Source organism: Oncorhynchus mykiss, chromosome 12 (genome assembly GCF_057628025.1).
Source record: "Oncorhynchus mykiss isolate SJ-2025 chromosome 12, ASM5762802v1, whole genome shotgun sequence".
Taxonomy (NCBI): domain Eukaryota; kingdom Metazoa; phylum Chordata; class Actinopteri; order Salmoniformes; family Salmonidae; genus Oncorhynchus; species Oncorhynchus mykiss.
In genome coordinates, this window is record NC_143033.1 from 23,074,134 (window position 1) to 23,094,118 (window position 19,985).

The 19,985-nt window shown below is 41.5% G+C and overlaps 2 protein-coding genes across 4 annotated transcripts in view; one reads left to right on the plus strand and one right to left on the minus strand.

Moving 5' to 3' along the window:
- LOC110537214 (AP2-associated protein kinase 1) overlaps nt 1–19,985 on the plus strand; it is a 112,078-nt gene that overhangs the window by 87,267 nt on the left and 4,826 nt on the right. The window lies entirely within an intron of this gene.
- LOC110537215 (anthrax toxin receptor 1) overlaps nt 1–19,985 on the minus strand; it is a 39,437-nt gene that overhangs the window by 13,103 nt on the left and 6,349 nt on the right. The window contains exons 2-13 of the mRNA XM_036937219.2: nt 19,501–19,572; nt 17,191–17,262; nt 16,942–17,023; nt 15,537–15,567; nt 15,199–15,278; nt 12,134–12,202; nt 11,964–12,044; nt 11,212–11,272; nt 6,275–6,373; nt 4,840–4,909; nt 4,017–4,095; nt 3,742–3,837 (exon numbers count right to left, since the gene is read on the minus strand). Coding sequence (XP_036793114.1) covers nt 3,742–3,837; nt 4,017–4,095; nt 4,840–4,909; nt 6,275–6,373; nt 11,212–11,272; nt 11,964–12,044; nt 12,134–12,202; nt 15,199–15,278; nt 15,537–15,567; nt 16,942–17,023; nt 17,191–17,262; nt 19,501–19,572 — 892 coding nt within the window. The remainder of the gene's footprint in view (nt 1–3,741; nt 3,838–4,016; nt 4,096–4,839; nt 4,910–6,274; nt 6,374–11,211; nt 11,273–11,963; nt 12,045–12,133; nt 12,203–15,198; nt 15,279–15,536; nt 15,568–16,941; nt 17,024–17,190; nt 17,263–19,500; nt 19,573–19,985) is intronic.

Genomic DNA, 19,985 nt, shown 5'->3' on the forward strand with positions numbered 1-19,985 from the left:
CGATTGAGTTGTCTGTGGACTTATTGGGGCGGTAAGCAAATTGGAGTGGGTCTAGAGTGTCAGGTAGTGTGGAGGTGATATGATCCTTGACTATTCTCTCAAAGCACTTCATGATGACGGAAGTGAGTGCTACGGGGCAATAGTCGTTTAGCTCCGTTACCTTAGCTTTCTTGGGGACAGGAACAATGGTGTCCCTCTTGAAGCACGTGGGAACAGCAGACTGGGATAGGGATTGATTGAATATGTCCGTAAACACACCAGTCAGCTGGTCTGCGCCTGCTCTGAGGATGCGGCTAGGAATGCCATCTGGGCCGGAAGCCTTGCGAGGGTTAACACGTTTAACTTCTCTGGAATATGTGGGACGGTAGCGTCGCACCTCGCCAACAGCCAGTGAAATAAAAATTCCTCAAACATACAAGTATTATACACCCTTTTAAATATAAACTTCTTGTAAATCCAGCCACAGTGTCCAATTTCAAATAGGCATTACGGCGAAAGCACACCAAACGATTGTTAGGTCAGCACCTCGTCACAGAAAACCATACAGCCATTTTCCAGCCCAGGAGAGGGCTCACAAAAGTCAGGAATAGCGATTAAATTAATCACTAACCTTTGATGATTTTCATCAGATGGCACTCACAGGACTTCATGTTACACAATAAATGTGTGTTTTGTTCGATAAAGTTAAACTTTATGTCCAAAAACCTCATTTTAAATAGGTGTGTTATGTTCAGAAATGCATTGTCTCAAACAAACATCTGGTGAAAGTGCAGAGAGCCACATCAAATTATAGAAATACTCATAATAAACATTGATAAAAGATACAAGTGTTATGCATTGAATTATAGATCAACTTCTCCTTAATGCAACCGCTGTGTCAGATTTCAAAAAGGCTTTACGGCGAAAGCACACATTTTCCAAAGTAGGAGAGGTGTCATAAAAGTCAGAAATAGCGTAATAAATATTCACTTAAATCAAATCAAATCAAATTTTATTTGTCACATACACATGGTTAGCAGATGTTAATGCGAGTGTAGCGAAATGCTTGTGCTTCTAGTTCCGACAATGCAGTAATAACCAACAAGTAATCTAACTAACAATTCCAAAACTACTGTCTTGTACACAGTGTAAGGGGATAAAGAATATGTACATAAGGATATATGAATGAGTGATGGTGCAGAGCAGCATAGGCAAGATACAGTAGATGGTATCGAATACAGTATATACATACATGATGATCTTGATTGGAATGCACTCCCAGGAATCCCAGTTCCACAATAAATGTTTGTTTTGTTCGATAAAGTCCATCATTTATGTCTAATACCTCCTTTTTGGTTGCGTGTTTAGCCCAGTAATCCAAATGCTCAATGCGCGATCTCTTAGTTCAGACGAAAAGTCCAAAAAGTTATATTACAGTCCGTAGAAACATGTCAAACGGTGTATAGAATCAATCTTTAGGATGTTTTTATCATAAATCTTCAATAATGTTTCAACCGGACAATTATTTTGTCTTTAGAAATGAAAAGGAACGCAGCTACCTCTCACGGCCACGCGCATGATTTAGCTCATGGAATTCTGCCAGACACCTGACTCAAACAGCTCTTTTTCGCTCCCCCTTCATAGTAGAAGCCTGAAACAAGCTCCTAAAGACTGTTGACATCTAGTGGAAGCCTTAGGAAGTGCAATATGACCCCATATACACTGTATATTCGATAGGCAATGACTTCAAAAACTACAAACCTCAATTTCCCACTTCCGGGTTGGATATTTCCTCAGGTTTTTGCCTGCCATATGAGTTCTGTTATACTCACAGACATCATTCAAACAGTTTTAGAAACTTCAGTGTTTTCTATCAAAATCTACTAATTATATGCATATTCTAGCTTTTGGGCCTGAGTAGCAGGTAGTTTACCAAGCTACTCAATACTGCCCCCCAGTCCCAAAGAAGTTAAATGTTTTACTCACGTTGGCTGTGGTGAAGGAGAGTCTGCAGGTTTTGGTAGCGGGCCGTGTCGGTGGCACTGTATTGTCCTCAAAGCGAGCAAATAAGTTGTTTAGTTTGTCTGGGAGCGAGACATCAGTCTGCGACTGGGCTGGTTTTCTTTTTGTAGTCCGTGATTGCCTGTAGACCCTGCCACATTCCATTCATGTCTGAGCAGTTGAATTGCGACTCTACTTTGTGTCTATACTGACGCTTAGCTTGTTTGATTGCCTTGCGGAGGGAATAGCTACACTGTTTGTATTCGGTCATGTTTCCGGGCGCCTTGCCTCTGTGCTTTCAGTTTTGCGTGAATGCTGCCATCAATCCACTGTTTCTGGTTGGGGAAGGTTTTAATAGTCGCTGTTGGTACAACATCACCGATGCACTTGCTAATAAACTTGCTCACCGAATCAGCATATACATCAATGTTGTTGTTCGACGCTATCCGGAACATATCCCAGTCCATGTGATCGAAGCAATCTTGAAGCGTGGAATCAGATTGGTCGGACCAGCGTTGAACAGACCTAAACACGGGTGTTTCCTGTTTTAGTTTCTATCTATAGGCTGGGAGCAACAAAATGGAGTCATGGTCAGATTTGCCGAAAGGAGGGCGAGGGAGGGCTTTGTATGCGTCACGGATGTTAGAGTAACAATGATCCAGATCCAGGTTAAATGTTAGAGGAAAACCCGCCGTAGTATTCTGAGAACCTAACCCCGGGATAGTTTTATTTTACAGCGAGACAATTACACGCATTTTAATGCCAAAGACACACCAGACTGGCTTTCCGAGGTGGTGAGTGTTCCTGAATGGACCAGTCTCAGTCCTGACTTAAATCTGCTTGAAAATCAGAGACATGTTTTGAATATTGCTGTCCTACAATTATTCCCAACCAAATTTACTGAACTTGAGCAATTTTTACAAAAACAAGAGATATACAATGAGTATGCAAAACATTAAGAACTGAAAGCTATGATCCCTTATTGATCTCACTTGTTAAATCCACTTCAGTCAGTGTAGGTGAAGGGGAAGAGACCGGTTAAATAAGGATTTTTAATAAGTCTTGAGGCAATTGATGCATGACTTGTGTATGTGTGCCATTCAGATGGTGAATGGGCAAGACAAAATATTTAAGTGCCTTTTGAACAGGATATGGTAGTAGGTGCCAGGCACACAGGTTTGTGTCAAGAACTGTAAGGTTTCTGAGTTTTTCACGCAGTTTCCCATGCTTATCAAGAGTGGTCCACCACCCAAAGGACATCCAGCCAACTTGACACAACTGTGGGAAGCATTGGAGTCAATATGGGCCAGCATCCCTGTCGAATGCTTTTGCCCCGATGAATTGAGGCTTTTTTTGAGGGCGAAAGGGGGGTTGCAACTCAATATTAGGAAGGTGGTACTAACGTTTGGTATGCTCGGTGTATGTTGTCCTAAGAGATGTGCAAAGTTTGTAGAATCTTATTCAAAATTATACACAGCTGTAATGGATGCCAGTATTAACTCTGGGGTGTGAAAAAATATAAAATTGAATCCCTTTTTAGATGTAATTTTAAAGCTGCAAAACATGAAGAATGTGCAAGGGGTGTGTAGACTTTCACTAGCGACTATATTCATTTTTTGTATGTTTGTACTGTAGATGAAACACAATCTCATGAACAAATACTGCTGTGTACTGCAATATCCTAATGCACACGCACTTCACGAAATGATTACAAAAAGTATCTCCTCATGGACTTTCGTTGGGACAAGATGGCTGACATACCACTGTGCAGCAGAGAGGCCAGAACCACCAGAGCAGAGCCAGCGTCAGGAGGAGCAGCAGGATGAGCAGAGCTATGGCCAAAAATGTCCCGTCAGACTGGGGGAGGCCGAGAGAGGAAATAAGGTCAGAACCTGGTGTACGTAAACTAATATCTGTGCTTGAACACAAGCTATATTACCCCCCAGGAATAGACATGGAAGAGTACAGTACTAAAATGAGCCAAACAATTAGAAGCACAACACTGTGTAGAGAAGTGGTGAGGGGTTGATACTTACACAGCTGACAGAGGTGATGGTGACAGAACTAGATATGAAACTCAGGCCATTGTTCATACTGACGTGGAGGGTAGCTGCCCTGAGGGAGGTGAGAGGAAGGTGAGGGGTGAGGTGACTGCACTGCTTATATATTTTGCTCTAATATCCTTCAACACATCTCTGTTTTAATTTCAGAGACCGACTGCTTTTCTGAGAAAATACAGTTAAAGTCAGAAGTTTACATACACCTTTGCCAAATACATTTAAACTCAGTTTTTCACAATTCCTGTCATTTAATCATAGAAAAAAATCCCTGTCTTAGGTCAGTTAGGATCGCCACTTTATTTTAAGAATGTGAAATGTCAGAATAATATTAGAGAGAATTATTTATTTCACCTTATATTTCTTTCATCACATTCCCAGTGGGTCAGAAGTTTACATACACTCAATTAGTATTTGGCAGCATTGCCTTTAAATTTAAAGACTTACAGAAAACGTTTGACCTCTGTCATTGCCAACAAAGGGTATATAACAAAGTATTGAGATACATTTTTGTTATTGACCAAATACTTATTTTCCACCATAATTTGCAAATAAATTCATTAAAAATCCTACAATGTGATTTTTTTGGAATTATTTTTCTCATTTTGTCTGTCATTGTTGAAGTGTACCTATGATGACAATTACAGGCCTCTCTCATCTTTTTAAGTGGGAGAACTTGCACAATTGGTGGATGACTAAATACTTTTTTGCCATACTGTATGTTTATCTTAGCGTTTCATGAGTAGGGTTTGGCATGCATCAACTAAAGCAGTGAGGATGTGAGAGTTAAACAGTCACTTACGTCCCCTCCTCCTCCAATACTGGAGCTGGACACAGCAGGTAGGTGTCTCTCACGACCAATGGTCTTTTCACTATGAGATTATAGAAGAGAATGCATTGTATTATGTGTGTATATGAATACCTCATACTGTGGATAATGTGCCTCATTATAAATCCCATGCAGTAGCTACTTATCCAGCTAGAGGTGCATGGAAATGAAATCTAAAATAAAATCAACAAAATACAGTTAAGTAGCTAATTCATTACCAAACTGCTATTAATTTAACTATTTATCTTAGTTAAAGTATCATAGTTTCAAAGAGTTGGAGATCAAAGAGCGCTTCAAAGACTATAGTTGAAATTGAAATACTTTGAGACAAGTTGTGAAAATTCCTTTCTTTTTTGTTGTCTTTGTGGCCCTTTACTTGTGGAAAATGAAGCAACTGAAATCGTTCATAGTGAGTGTGGTTTATTTACCCTGGCCGAGAGAACGTCCAGTGTGTGCATATGGCACATAAGATCCACATTCCTTCTGTACATCTGAGAAGCCTTAAGTATTCAACCAGATGAATTAAAGTGAGGACGTGTGTGCGTGCGTGCGTAGGGGAGTGAGGAAAGACAGACCAGAACTCATTAGGATTTGTAATAACAGTGGGCATGCTATAACCCCCTCTTGCTTGTGGCTAAATCAAACGTAGCCCCATTTCGCATAATGCCTCAGGAAAGAATGTAGAAATGTTTCTTCAGTGTAAAGAATTGGACTACTCTACTGAATATTGCTTGTCAAAGGATATTATTGCAAGTCCCTTATCCATAGAACTTTTGGAGATTCTAGATGAAATAAACCCTTGCCCTTAAAGCTTCAGAGAGCCTTCTACCTAGCTTATCAGAGACACTGAGGCTACAGCAGATGTGCTAGATCAGTTTTGGATGAGTGAACGGAACAAAGAAACCTAATTAAATCTCCAACTCAGATCTGTGCACTGCTGCCGACTCCATTGGTGTGGAATTTGCAACCAGACAGTGGTTTGCAACTTTTGAGCGAGGGTAATCTCTTGCATCAAAATATTTGTAGTCCTTTCTTGGTCCAATGTTCTGTCATGTGTAGGGCACCATACTACTGTTCTACATTGGCTCAATTCAATGGTTAGGTAAGGAACAGAAGACAGGCAGAAATTGTCTTGAGAACCCAACTGGTGCCTGTTTGATCCAATGAGCTTTCTTTCAGGCTCATTCCTTTAGGTTCTTTCGTTCAGGATGTTTGAAATCCTTCTCTTTTGTATTTGCCTGTTTCATAATCACAGTTGATAACAGCCAACTCACTGTGACATTGCTGAAACATATCTCTTTCCAAGCCTCATTAGAAATTAGAAATCCAGATCAAATCAGGGGTGTTACTGATGGGATTCATTAAGGTTAATGGTCGGTAAATTGTAGATACCGTAACTTCCACTTACTCAAAGTGAGAGTGTCGTTGATGCGGAAGCTACAAAGGACCTTCCCCACCTCGCGGGCATGTGAGAAACCATTTCCTTTCACTACCACCTGGAAGGACTCTAAGGAGGGATGAAAGGGAGAGAACAATCATCAATGCCATGTGTTCACCTTGATAATCATAAGTAAAGTGGTATTACAGTTGTTAATGATATTTTCAAATCCTTATTTCCTGAGGCCAAAAGCTTCCCAATTATCCATAATGATACATCCCACTGGGCACACCATGTCATTTCAACGTGAATAATTGGGTAATATTTGGTAGAGGCATTGATCAATGAGATTCCAAACTATTTTCATCCACACAATTTTTTTTAAATTTTTATTCCCAACGTGTTATCACTATGCCTTCAACCATCTAAAAGCACAATTCAATTCCAATGGAAAATCCATATCTGATTTCTGGTTTAGTTGTCACCTAAATGTGTTATCAATGCGCTTTCAACCATTTAAAAGCACAACAACATTTAAATGGGAATTCAATGTCAGATATTTTGTTTATTTATACAACAACTTAATGTGTTATCAATGTGCGTCATCTAATAGCACAACCAAATGACCTGGATTGCAATTGAAATTGCATTAAACTACATGGTGCAAGTGATCAATGCCATATGAGATTATGTTCAGATAACTGTAGCAATTGTGAAGATTTCCACAGAACTGCGACCCTGAACATGCACGAGTTCTGTGATTACATAAGAAGACATTTTACAGGAACCTCAATGTGCATGGATGTGTTACACATTTTAAGTTTGAATAAATACTGTTACATTAGTTTGTACGATAGCCTTAACATTAAGCTATTTACTCTTACAAAAGTAATATCGAATTGTGTTTGGTTGACAATGCAACCAAATATAAAAATTTAAAGGAGATGTATCTATTACTTGGATAGTTCAATCTGAGCCACTGGCTTAATCTGCTTATTTTATTTTTTAAACTTTTATGAGCTTGAAACCCTAGATGTATATGTCTATTTTTAGAATGTAAACAATAGCTGTTGATGACTTCCCAAATGCTATATACTGTAGGCCTAAATATGGTTACATATCATTTTCTCTGTTGAACCTACCCTTTGGAATGACATAGATAGCAACAGTGAATCTATTAAGTGCAGACTTCTCAACAATCATTCTCATGATAACACATGGTTATAGTCAAATATCAACGCGAAGCAAGGCTGGGTTTGGTTAAAGCCCTGGATGGGAGACTGAAGGGATAGCTATAGATACAGCGCATTTGGAAGGTATTCAGACCACTTGACTCTTTCCCACATTTTGTTACGTTACAGCCTTATTCTAAAATGGAGGAAATAGTTTGTTTTCCTCATCAATCTGAACACAATACCCCATAATGACAAAGCAAAAACAGTATTTTTTTTCTTTCTTCAAATTAGTAAAAATAAAAACTGAAATATCACATTTACATAAGTATTCAGACCCTTTACTCAGTACTTTGTTGAAGCACCTTTGGCAGCGATTACAGGCTCAAGTCAAATGTTATTTGTCACATGCGCGGAATACAACAGGTAGACCTTACAGTGAAGTGCTTACTTACGAGCCCATAATTCACCAACAATGCAGTTTTAAGAAAAAAAAATGTTAAAAATAAAACTAACAAATAATGAAGAGCAGCAGTAAAACAACAATAGCGAGGCTACATACAATGGATACCGGTACAGAGTCATTGTGCGGAGGCACCGGTTAGTCGAGGTAATTGAGGTATTATATACATGTACTGTAGGTAGAGTTATTTAAGTGACTTATGCAGAGATAATAACAGAGAGTAGCAGCAGCGTAAAAGAGTGAAGAGGTGGTGCAGGGGGGGGGGGGGGGGGGTCAATGCAAATAGTCTGGGTAGCCATTTGATTAGATGTTCAGGAGTCTTATGGCTTGTGAATAGAAGCTGTTTAGAAGCCTCTTGGACCTAGACTTGGTGCTCCGTTTACCGCTTGCCGTGTGGTAGCAGGGAGAACAGTCTATGACTAGGGTGGCTGGAGTCTTTGACAATTTTTAGGGCCTTCCTCTGACACTGCCTGGTATAGAGGAAGGATTGCAGGAAGGATTGCAGGAAGCTTGGCTCCAGTGATGTACTGGGCCGTACGCACTACCCTCTATAGTGCCTTGCGGTCGGAGGCTGAACAGTTGCCATACCAGGAAGTGATGCAACCAGTCAGGATGCTCTCGATGGTGCAGCTGTAGAGCCTTTTGAGGATGTGGCAGATGTGTTGTTACCTACCCTTACCATCTGGGGGCGGCCCGTCAGGAAGTCCAGGATCCAGTTGCAGAGGGAGGTGTTTAGTCCCAGGGTCCTTAGCTTAGTGATGAGCTTTGAGGGCACTATGGTGTTGAACACTGAGCTGTAGTCAATTAATAGCATTCTCACATAGGTGTTCCTTTTGTCCAGGTGTGAAAGGGCAGTGTGGAGTGCAATCGTGATTGCATCATCTGTGGATCTGTTGGGGCGGTATACTTGAAACATGTTGGGATTACAGTCTCAGACAGGGACAGGTTGAAAATATCTGTGAAGACAATTGCCAGTTGGTCAGCGCATGCTCGGAGTACACGTCCTGGCAATCCGTATGGCCCTGCGGCCTTGTGAATGTTGACCTGTTTAAAGGTCTTACTCACATTGGCTGCGGAGAGCGTGATCACACAGTCGTCCGGAGCAGTTGATGCTCTCATGCATGCTTCAGTGTTACTAGCCTCGAAGCGAGCATAGAAGTAATTTAGCTTGTCTGGTATGCTTGTGTCACTGGGCAGCTCTCGGCTGTGCTTCCCTTTGTAGTCTGTAATAATTTGCAAGCCCTGCCACATCTGACGTGCGTCGGAGCCGGCGTAGTACGATTCAATCTTAGCCCTGTATTGATGCTTTGCTTGTTTGATGGTTCGTCGCAGGGAATAGCAAGATTTCTTATTAGCTTCTGGGTTAGAGTCCCACTCCTTGAAAGCAGCTGCTCTACCCTTTAGCTCAGTGCAGACGTTGCCTGTAATCCATGGCTTCTGGTTGGGGTATGTACGTACAGTTACTGTGGGGACGAAGTCATCGGTGCACTTATTGATGAAGCCAGTGACTGATGTGGTGTACTCTTCAATGCCATCGGAAGAATCCCGGAACATATTCCAGTCTGTGCTAGCAAAACAGTCCTGCAGCTTAGCCTCTGCTTCATCTGACCACTTTTTTATTGACAGAGTCACTGGTGGTTCCTGCTTTCATTTTTGCTTGTAAGCAGGAGTCAGGAGGATAGATTTCTGGTTAGATTTGCCAAATGGAGGGTGAGGGAGAGCTTTATATGCGTCTCTGTGTGTGGAGTAAAGGTGGTCTAGAGTCTTTTTCCCTCTTGTTGCACATTTAACATGCTGGTAGAAATTTGGTAAAACGGATTTAAGTTTCCCTGCATTAAAGTCCCAAGGCACTAGGAGCGCCGCCTCTGGATGAGCGTTTTCCTGTTTGCTGATGTCGGTATACAGCTCATTGAGCGCGGTCTTAGTGTCAGTATCAGTCTGTGGTGGTATATAGACAGCTATGAAAAATACAGATGAAAACTCTCTATGTAGAAAGTGTGGTCTACAGCATATCATGAAATACTCTACCTCAGGTGAGCAAAACCTTAAGACTTCCTTATATATCGTGTACCAGCTGTTGTTTACAAATATACATAGACTGTCTCCCCTTGTCTTACCAGAGGCTGCTGTTCTATCCTGCGATACAGTGTATAACCCGCCAGCTGTTTGTTATTCATGTCGTCGTTCAGCCACGACTCGGTGAAACAGAAGACATTACGGTTTTTAATGTCCCGTTGGTAGGATATACGTGCTTTTAGTTTGTCCAATTTATTATCCAGCGATTGTACGTTGGCCAATAGTAGGGATGGCAACAGCAGATTAGCCACTCGTCGGCGGTTCCTCACAAGGCACCCGATCTCCTTCCACGATATCCTTTCAATCTGTTTATTTTGTGAATGACAGGGATGAGGGCCTATTCGGGTGTCTGGGGTAAATCCCTCTCGCCCGACTCATTAATTAAAGATTAATTCTTCGTCCAGTTCAAGGTGAGTAATCACTGTTCTGATTTCCAGAAGAGACTGTAGCAGCAGCAGCATTATGTACAAAATAAGTGACAAACAATATGAAAAAACTAACAAAATAGCACTGTTGGTTATCAGCCATCTTCTCCAGCGCCAAAGTCTTATTGGGTATGAAGCTACAAGCTTGGCACACCTGTATTTGGGGAGTTTCTCCCATTCTTCTCTGCAGATCCTCTCATTCTTTTCGGCAGAGCCTCTCAAGCTCTGTCAGGTTAGATGGCGAGTGTCGCTGCACAGATATTTTCAGGTCTCTCCAGAGATGTTTGATCGGGTTCAATTAGCCTTTTGAAATGACAAACTTAGATTAGCTAACACAATGTGCCATTGGTACACAGGAGTGATGGTTGCTGATAATGGGCCTCTGTACGCCTATGTAGATATTCCATAAAAAATGTGCCATTTCCAACTACAAAGTAATCTACAACATTAACAATGTCTACACTGTATTTCTGATCAATTTGATGTTATTTTAATGGACAAAAAATGCTTTTCTTTCAATAAAACAAGGACATTTCTAAGTGACCCCAAACTTTTGAACGGTAGTGTATTTTTTTAATCAATTTTAGAATAAGGCTGTAACGTAACAAAGTGGAATAAGTCAAGAGGTCGGAATGCTTTCCAAATGCACAGTTGATCAACTCTCCAGTAGGAGGGGCTGCCCAGCCTATAGTTTTTTTCTCATCAAGAATATTACGTTGAAGATCTGATGTTGTTTCCAAGGTACAAATTCAACATATTTTATACAGGGTTTGTCTATGTTTAAAATGGGTTATTCTGGAACTCCAACAGAGGAGCTATTACACCACTCACCTCCTGCACAGATACTAGAGGGCTCTGCTGCCAAGATCTCGATGCATGATCTCTTCAGGATCTGAGTGAAGGGAGAATCGCAAGAGAGAGAGAAACAGGGAGAGGGAGAGGATGAGAAGGAGAAGGCGATGGTTAATGGTGAAGGCGGGAAGCAGCACTACTGGAAACGTAAATCTGTTAGAGTTAGAGCTGTTGAGGCCTCCTGAGTGGTGCAGCGGTCTAAAGCACTGCATCGCAGTGCTTGAGGTGTCACTACAGACCCTGGTTCGATCCCAGGCTGTGTCACAACTGGCCGTGACCGGGAGTCCCATAGGGCGGCGCACAATTGGCCCAGCGTCGTCCGGGTTAGTGGAGAGTTTGACTTGGGGCCTTTACTTGGCTCATCGCGCTCTAGTGACTCCTTGTTGCGGGCCGGGTGCCTGCAGGCTGACCTCAGTTGTCAGTTGAACAGTGGCTTCAGGGTTATGCGGGTGGGTGTTAAGAAGCGCGGTTTGGTGGGTCATGTTTCGGAGGGCGCATGACTCGACCTTCGCCTCTCCCGAGCTCGTTGGGGAGTTGCAGCGATGAGACAAGATCGTAATTGGATATGACAAAAAAAAAATAACTTAAAAGACAAACACAAAAAGAGTTAGAGCTGTTGAAAGTATTTAAATCTTATACCATGGTATACTTTCAACAGTGTTGAAAACATACCTTACAATAGTGAACAGGTGTTTGCATCATTCTACCAACCACAACAACATTGCCCTTACTGAATCAATGACTCCTTGCAGTGCCTCAAAGCCATCATTCACAGGGAAGACATGGTCCTTACTGTCGGCTATTGTCCAAAGCTAGGGAGTGAGGAGAATTCTAATTCAATAACAGTGTAATAACAATAATAATCCCCTGCTCACAACAGAAACATGTGAACGTGGCTCACCTGGGTTTCATTGAAGTCTTTTACTCCCACGCAGTAGACTGAGGCGCCCAGTTGACGCGACCGGCTGGCCTAGTTTTCAAAAGGGTCACACAAATAGACATGAAAGTTATTTCATAACTCTATATTGACCAAAGTAGAGAGAACTTCATGTTGGTGTTAAATATATAGAAAACCAATACAACACAGTGTATAAAGATGTCTCCATAAAGGCATGTACAACAGATTTGGGGGTTTTCTCCAGCCATCTCAGTTTGTGCAGGTATTTAGTCTTGAGTCATGACTGACACATGGAGACAAAGATATCCAAGTTTTCTCCAAAGCAGAGTTTGCTGTCTATAATGGTGCAGGCATTTTTGTAGCAGTCCACTTGATCGATTGCTTTGGTTAAATCGTGTGCTTTCATGGCCATAACCAGAGTCTGAGTTTTGGTGAGGTCCACGGACAGGGTGAATTTTAAGAAAGCTGGAGCTCATTTACTGAATGTATATACAGTTTAAAAACTATACAATGACTCCAGCCATTATCACCTGGCTGCGGTAGGTTCATTCACCTTAGTCGATCTACAAACACATAGCCTATTAGCTATACAATTAGCCGCTACACATTATCTCAGCACCAGGATTAAAAACTATAATGTAATAAGTACAGAGGGATCTGTTAGCAGAAAAAATATTTTATTAACAAAAAGTAAACAAATTAGATTTGATAGCTGGCCAGATAGCTGGCTAGACAAATTTACCAATGTATTTGATTTACTGACATGGGCTAAGTGAGTGACTGTCAGTAACATGGTTTCCATCCAACCTTTTTATGTGTGTAAAGTACATGTCGGATAAAAAACTGTCATTACAGGCCTGATGGAAACACTACATTTTTCTGTAAACTTTTCAAATGTCGACAAAAGAAAATACGCTAGACAAGGTGGGATCTTTCTGTGCCGGTCAAATGTATTATGCGAAAAATGTTGGTGGAAACGCCTTTTATGCGCAAATGTTGATATAATAGCCATCATATCGAAATAAACTTGGAGTCATGCGATGACATGTTGTGTGGTCTTTCCACTACGACTCATCGTGAAAGCTAGAGTGCATGTGCCAATACCAGAGTGTGCACACTCACTATATAACACTACATTTTTTCGTGAAAAAAACATCAGTAGAGTTGAAAAATGCAATGGAAACACATTTTACTTTGGGAATGGGAATTGAATGGCAAAATATATATTTTATGCGCATTATGTCATCATGCGCATGGTTTTATCTGCAACAAATCAATTTGATGGAAATACCTCTGGTGACAAATGCTCAGATTGTTTTTATGCCAATTGAATCGAAACCTAGCTAGTGAGTGACAACTATGTTTCGAAATTGCACCTTGTGTATTCTACTACTCTAACTCTCAACAGTAAATTGAGACCCCAACTGAGTTCCTAAAAAGAAAAAGAAAGGTTTTTGTTTGTTGAAATTCGAAAAACCTCTGTGTCCTCATGTAGTTACAGTGCTTTGGGTGATCTTCCACAGCCCATGATGACTTATTGGGTCTTGGTGAGTTTAAGTAAACTTCTCAAGTCTAGGAAGTTCTGCACAAAATTAGCATCAGCCAATATATGGACATCCAGTTATTGAAAGGCTTGAGTTTAGGTTCTTTACATTTCACTAGACACCTGCTCGTATAACATTTCATTCCAAAATCATGGGCATTAATATGGAGTTAATCCCTCCTTTGCTGCTGTAACAGCCTCCACTCTTATGGGAAGGCTTTCCACTACATCTTGGAACATTACTGCGGGGACTTGCTTCCATTCAGCCACAAGAGTATTAGTGAGGTCGGGCACTGGTGTTGGGCGATTAGGCTTAAATTCAATTCATCTTAAAGGTGTTTGATGGGGTTGAGGTCAGGGTTCTGTGCAGACCAGTCAAGTTCTTCCACACCGATTTCGACAAACCATTTCTGTATGGACCTCTCTTTGTGCACAGGGGCATTGTTATGCTGAAACAGGAAAGGGCCTTCCCCAAACTGTTGCCACAAAGTTGGACAGCACAGAATTGTCTAGAATGTAATTGCATGCTGTTGCGTTAAGAATTCCCTTCACTGGACCTAAGGGGCCTATCCCAAACTATGAAAACGGCCCCAGACCATTATTCCTCCTCCATCAAACTTTACAGTTGGCACTACTGTATGCATTGGACAGGTAGCATTTTCCTGGTATCCGTCAAACCCAGATTCGTCCGTCGGACTGCCGGATGGGGAAGCGTTATTCATCACCCCAGAGAAAGCATTTCCACTGCTCCAGAGTCCAATGGCGGCAAGCTTTACACCACTCCAGCCGATGCTTGGCATTGCGCATGGTGATCTTAGGCTTGTGTGTGGCTGCTCGGCCATGGAAACCCATTTCATGAAGCTCCCGACGAACAGGTTTTGCAAAAACGTTGCTTCCAGAGGCAGTTTGGAACTCTGTAGTGACTGTTGCAACCAAGAACAAACAATTTTTTACTTGCTATGCGCTTCAGCACTCGGCGGTCCCGTTCTGTGAGCTTGTGCGGCCTACCACTTCGCAGCTGAGCTGTTGTTGATCTTAGACATGTCCACTTCACAATAACAGCACTTACAGTTGACTGGGGAAGCTCTAGCAGGGCAGACATTTTACGAACTGACTTGTTGGAAAGGTGGAATCCTTTGACAGTGCCATGTTGAAAGTCACTGAGCTCTTCAGTAAGGCCATTCTACTGCCAATTTTTGTCTATGGAGATTGCATGGCTGTGTGCTCCATTTAATACACCTGTCAGTTATGAGTGTGACTGAAATAGCCGAATCCACTAATTTGAAGGGGTGTCCACATACTTTTGTGTATATATAGTGTATTATCAGAAACAGAGTTTCTAATAATGATAATTGCAGATTATGACAGGCAGCAGAGTACTGAGAACCCGCTCTTCCAGGACTGGAATATCCTGTGGAATGTGGTTAGCTTTTTGAACTCTCCTCACTCTGTGAGTGTAGAGATACCGTAGACATTGCCAATAGATCATCCATTACTGTAGGTCTAAAACCAATATTTATCTCACCTCTCTCTCTGCCAGATCAAACTGATTCTCCCTCAGTTCGCCATCTGTCAAGGCAATGATGACACTGGCCGTACGGAAACCTGATGGACCAGGACAAATTACTTACAAGACAATAGAGCAGAACAAAATCTCCTCAGAACACAGACTGTACTGTCTATCTGTCTCTGAGAAGGTGAAGATAATAATTGGATAATTCATTCTATTACCTCTGATACCATAAATTGGGTTCAATGGGTTTTAATGTGTACTGTTTTGTGTCTGCTTATGACATAAAGAGAGCCAGAGTTCTACCCAAATGATTTATTCCAAGTGCAAAAAAACAAGAATAATCTACTCACTGTCACCAGCATAGTAGATTTGTTCACTGGCCTGGAGGAGCAGATAGAAGCAGAATGTTTAGAAGGATACAGTGGGGCAAAAAAGTATTTAGTCAGCCACCAATTGTGCAAGTTCTCCCACTTAAAAAGATGAGAGAGGCCTGTACTTTTCATCACAGGTACACTTCAACTATGACAGACAAAATTTGAAAAAAAATCCAGAAAATCACATTGTAGGATTTTTTTATGAATTTATTTGCAAATTATGGTGGAAAATAAGTATTTGGTCACCTACAAACAAGCAATATTTCTGGCTCTCACAGACCTGTAACTTCTTCTTTAAGAAGCTCCTCTGTCCTCCACTTGCTATCTGTATTAATGGCACCTGTTTGAACTTGTTATCAGTATAAAAGACACCTGTCCACAACCTCAAACAGTCACACTCCAAACTCCACTATGGCCAAGACCAAAGAGCTGGACACCAGAAACAAAATTGTAGACCTGCACCAGGCTGGGAAGACTGAATCTGCAATAGGTAAGCAGCTTAGTTTAAATAAATCAACTGTGGGAGCAATTATTAGAAAATAGAAGACATACAAGATCACTGATAATCTCCCTCGATCTGGGGCTCCATGCAAGATCTCAACCCCGTAGAGTCAAAATGATCACAAGAACGGTGAGCAAAAATCCCAGAACCACACGGGGGGACCTAGTGAATGACCTGCAGAGAGCTGGGACCAAAGTAACAAAGCCTACCATCAGCAAGGGCATTGAAGATGAAACGTGGCTGGGTCTTTCAGCATGACAATGATCACAAACACACTGCCCGGGCAATGAAGGAGTGGCTTCATAAGAAGCATTTCAAGGTCCTGGAGTGGCCTAGCCAGTCTCCAGATCTCAACCCCGTAGAAAATCTTTGGAGGGAGTTGAAAGTCCGTGTTGCCCAGCAACAGCCTCAAAACATCACTGCTCTAGAGGAGATCTGCATGAAGGAATGGGCCAAAATACCAGCAACAGTGTGTGAAAACCTTGTGAAGACTTACAGAAAACGTTTGACCTCTGTCATTGCCATCAAAGGGTATATAACAAAGTATTGAGATAAACTTTTGTTATTGACCAAATACTTATTTTCCACCATCATTTGCAAATAAATTCATTAAAAATCCTACAATGTGATTTTTTCTCATTTTGTCTGTCATAGTTGAAGTGTACCTATGATGAAAATTATAGGCCTCTCATCTTTTTAAGTGGGAGAACTTGCACAATTGGTGGCTAACTAAATACTTATTTGCCCCACTGTACTTTATTGACCAATATGAGACAGCAATTTGTCTTCTGCTTTTACCCATAGATAGATAAGGTTATGTGAAAATAAAAATAGATTTTTGACATTTTTGCAGAAGGACATCTCCAATCCATTACTCACCCTTTGGAATCCTTTGTGCATAAAAGTGTCTCCCCCGGGATGCACCATGCGGAGCTCTTCCAGGCCTGCCCGAATCTGCTCCCTGCTCACACCCAACCACAATATACCATTGGTACCGTCAGTGTATCGTGTGGGCAGTACCCCCGAAATAGAAGGATTGACACACAGTACCCTCCACAAAACGATTGACCAATGCGTAAAATGGGCAGATCATTAAAAGTGTTGTATTATGAGGGGATTATGTCTTGCCTGTCTTCTGTTAGTTTCATCAGGATCCGTCCCTCTGTAGAAAATACAATGAAGGACATCCGCAGCTGAGGGCTAAAGAAATACTTGAGTAAATAAGGGACACAACGTATATTGAAAGCAGGTGCTTCCACATAGTTGTGGTTCCTAAGTTAATTAAGTAATGAACATCCCATCATGCTTAGGGTCATGTATAAAAATGCTGGGCAGGTCGTTATTTTGGATACAATGGCTACTGGTTTGATGAGCTTGAAAGTGACGTAAACCAAATGCCATGGCCGTCTCAGTCACCAGATCACAACCCAATTGAAAGCTTATGGGAGATTCTGGAATGGCGCCTAAGACGGCGTTTTCCACCACCGTCAACAAAACACCAAATGATGGAGTTTCTCCAATAGAGTTCCAGACACTTGTAGAATCTATGTCAAGGTGCAATGAAGCTGTTCTGGCTTGTTATGGCCCAAAGCCCTATTAAGACATTTTATGTTGGTGTTTCCTTTATTTTGCCAGTTACATGTAGATGGGAGGGTATTTCCACAGTTGACACACATACATAATCTCTTTATGTATGTTGCTGTCTTGTCCAAATACTTTGTGCAAAAACATGTCTATTTATATCCTTACTGGAATTGATACATCCTTACTGGCCAGTATACAGTGCCTTGCGAAAGTATTCGGCCCCCTTGAACTTTGCGACCTTTTGCCACATTTCAGGCTTCAAACATAAAGATATAAAACTGTATTTTTTTGTGACGAATCAACAACAAGTGGGACACAATCATGAAGTGGAACAACATTTATTGGATATTCCAAACTTTTTTAACAAATCAAAAACTGAAAAATTGGGCGTGCAAAATTATTCAGCCCCTTAAGTGAATACTTTGTAGCGCCACCTTTTGCTGCGATTACAGCTGTAAGTCGCTTGGGGTATGTCTCTATCAGTTTTGCACATCGAGAGACTGAATTTTTTTCCCATTCCTCCTTGCAAAACAGCTCGAGCTCAGTGAGGTTGGATGGAGAGCATTTGTGAACAGCAGTTTTCAGTTCTTTCCACAGATTCTCGATTGGATTCAGGTCTGGACTTTGACTTGGCCATTCTAACACCTGGATATGTTTATATTTGAACCATTCCATTGTAGATTTTGCTTTATGTTTTGGATCATTTTCTTGTTGGAAGACAAATCTCCGTCCCAGTCTCAGGTCTTTTGCAGACTCCATCAGGTTTTCTTCCAGAATGGTCCTGTATTTGGCTCCATCCATCTTCCCATCAATTTTAACCATCTTCCCTGTCCCTGCTGAAGAAATTCAGGCCCAAACCATGATGCTGCCACCACCATGTTTGACAGTGGGGATGGTGTGTTTAGGGTTATGAGCTGTGTTGCTTTTACGCCAAACATAACGTTTTGCATTGTTGCCAAAAAGTTCAATTTTGGTTTCATCTGACCAGAGCACCTTCTTCCACATGTTTGGTGTGTCTCCCAGGTGGCTTGTGGCAAACTTTAAATGACACTTTTTATGGATATCTTTAAGAAATGGCTTTCTTCTTGCCACTCTTCCATAAAGGCCAGATTTGTGCAATATACGACTGATTGTTGTCCTATGCAGTTCATCCAGAGTGATCATGGGCCTCTTGGCTGCATCTCTGATCAGTCTTCTCCTTGTATGAGCTGACAGTTTAGAGGGACGGCCCGGTCTTGGTAGATTTGCAGTGGTCTGATACTCCTTCCATTTCAATATTATCGCTTGCACAGTGCTCCTTGGGATGTTTAAAGCTTGGGAAATCTTTTTGTATCCAAATCCGGCTTTAAACTTCTTCACAACAGTATCTCGGACTTGCCTGGTGTGTTCCTTGTTCTTCATGATGCTCTCTGCGCTTTTAACGGACCTCTGAGACTTTCACAGTGCAGGTGAATTTATACAGAGACTTGATTACACACAGGTGGATTGTATTTATCATCATTAGTCATTTAGGTCAACATTGGATCATTCAGAGATCCTCACTGAACTTCTGGAGAGAGTTTGCTGCACTGAAAGTAAAGGGGCTGAATAATTTTGCACGCCCAATTTTTCAGTTTTTGATTTGTTAAAAAAGTTTTAAATATCCAATAAATGTCATTCCACTTCATGATTGTGTCCCACTTGTTGTTCATTCTTCACAAAAAAATACAGTTTTATAACTTTGTTTGAAGCCTGAAATGTGGCAAAAGGTCGCAAAGTTCAAGGGGGCCGAATACTTTCGCAAGGCACTGTACATTAATTGAGCTCTCTGGTACTTGTAGTGGTATCTGGGTAACGATCCAGGCAATACTGTACCTTATGAATTTATGAGCCAGGTGATCAACAAAGTAATAGATCTCATTCCAGTGGTGCTGCACACTCCCGGACCTAAAATAAAGGTTAGAAGATGTCTGTTATTGTGGTGGAGCTGTTAAAAGGGCCCTTACAGCTACCATGATTGAACTGTCCACAAACCAATCGCTGCTTCCATGTGTCCTCCAATCAGCTCACCCTACAGGGCGTTAGCTAATGATAATGCGTTATCCTGCTCAGATGTTACATAACGCATTATCCTGTTCAGATGTAACATGCATCAACCAATTTTATGAACTGGGTGGTTCGAGCCCTGAATGCTGATTGGTTGAAAGCCGTGGTATATCGCGGGTATAACAAAACATTTATTTGTACTCTTCTAATTACTGTATGTTGCTATCCAGTTTATAAAAGCAATAAGGCACCTCTTGGTTTTGTGGTATACTGTATGGCCAATATACCACGGCTAAGGGCTGTATCCAGGCACT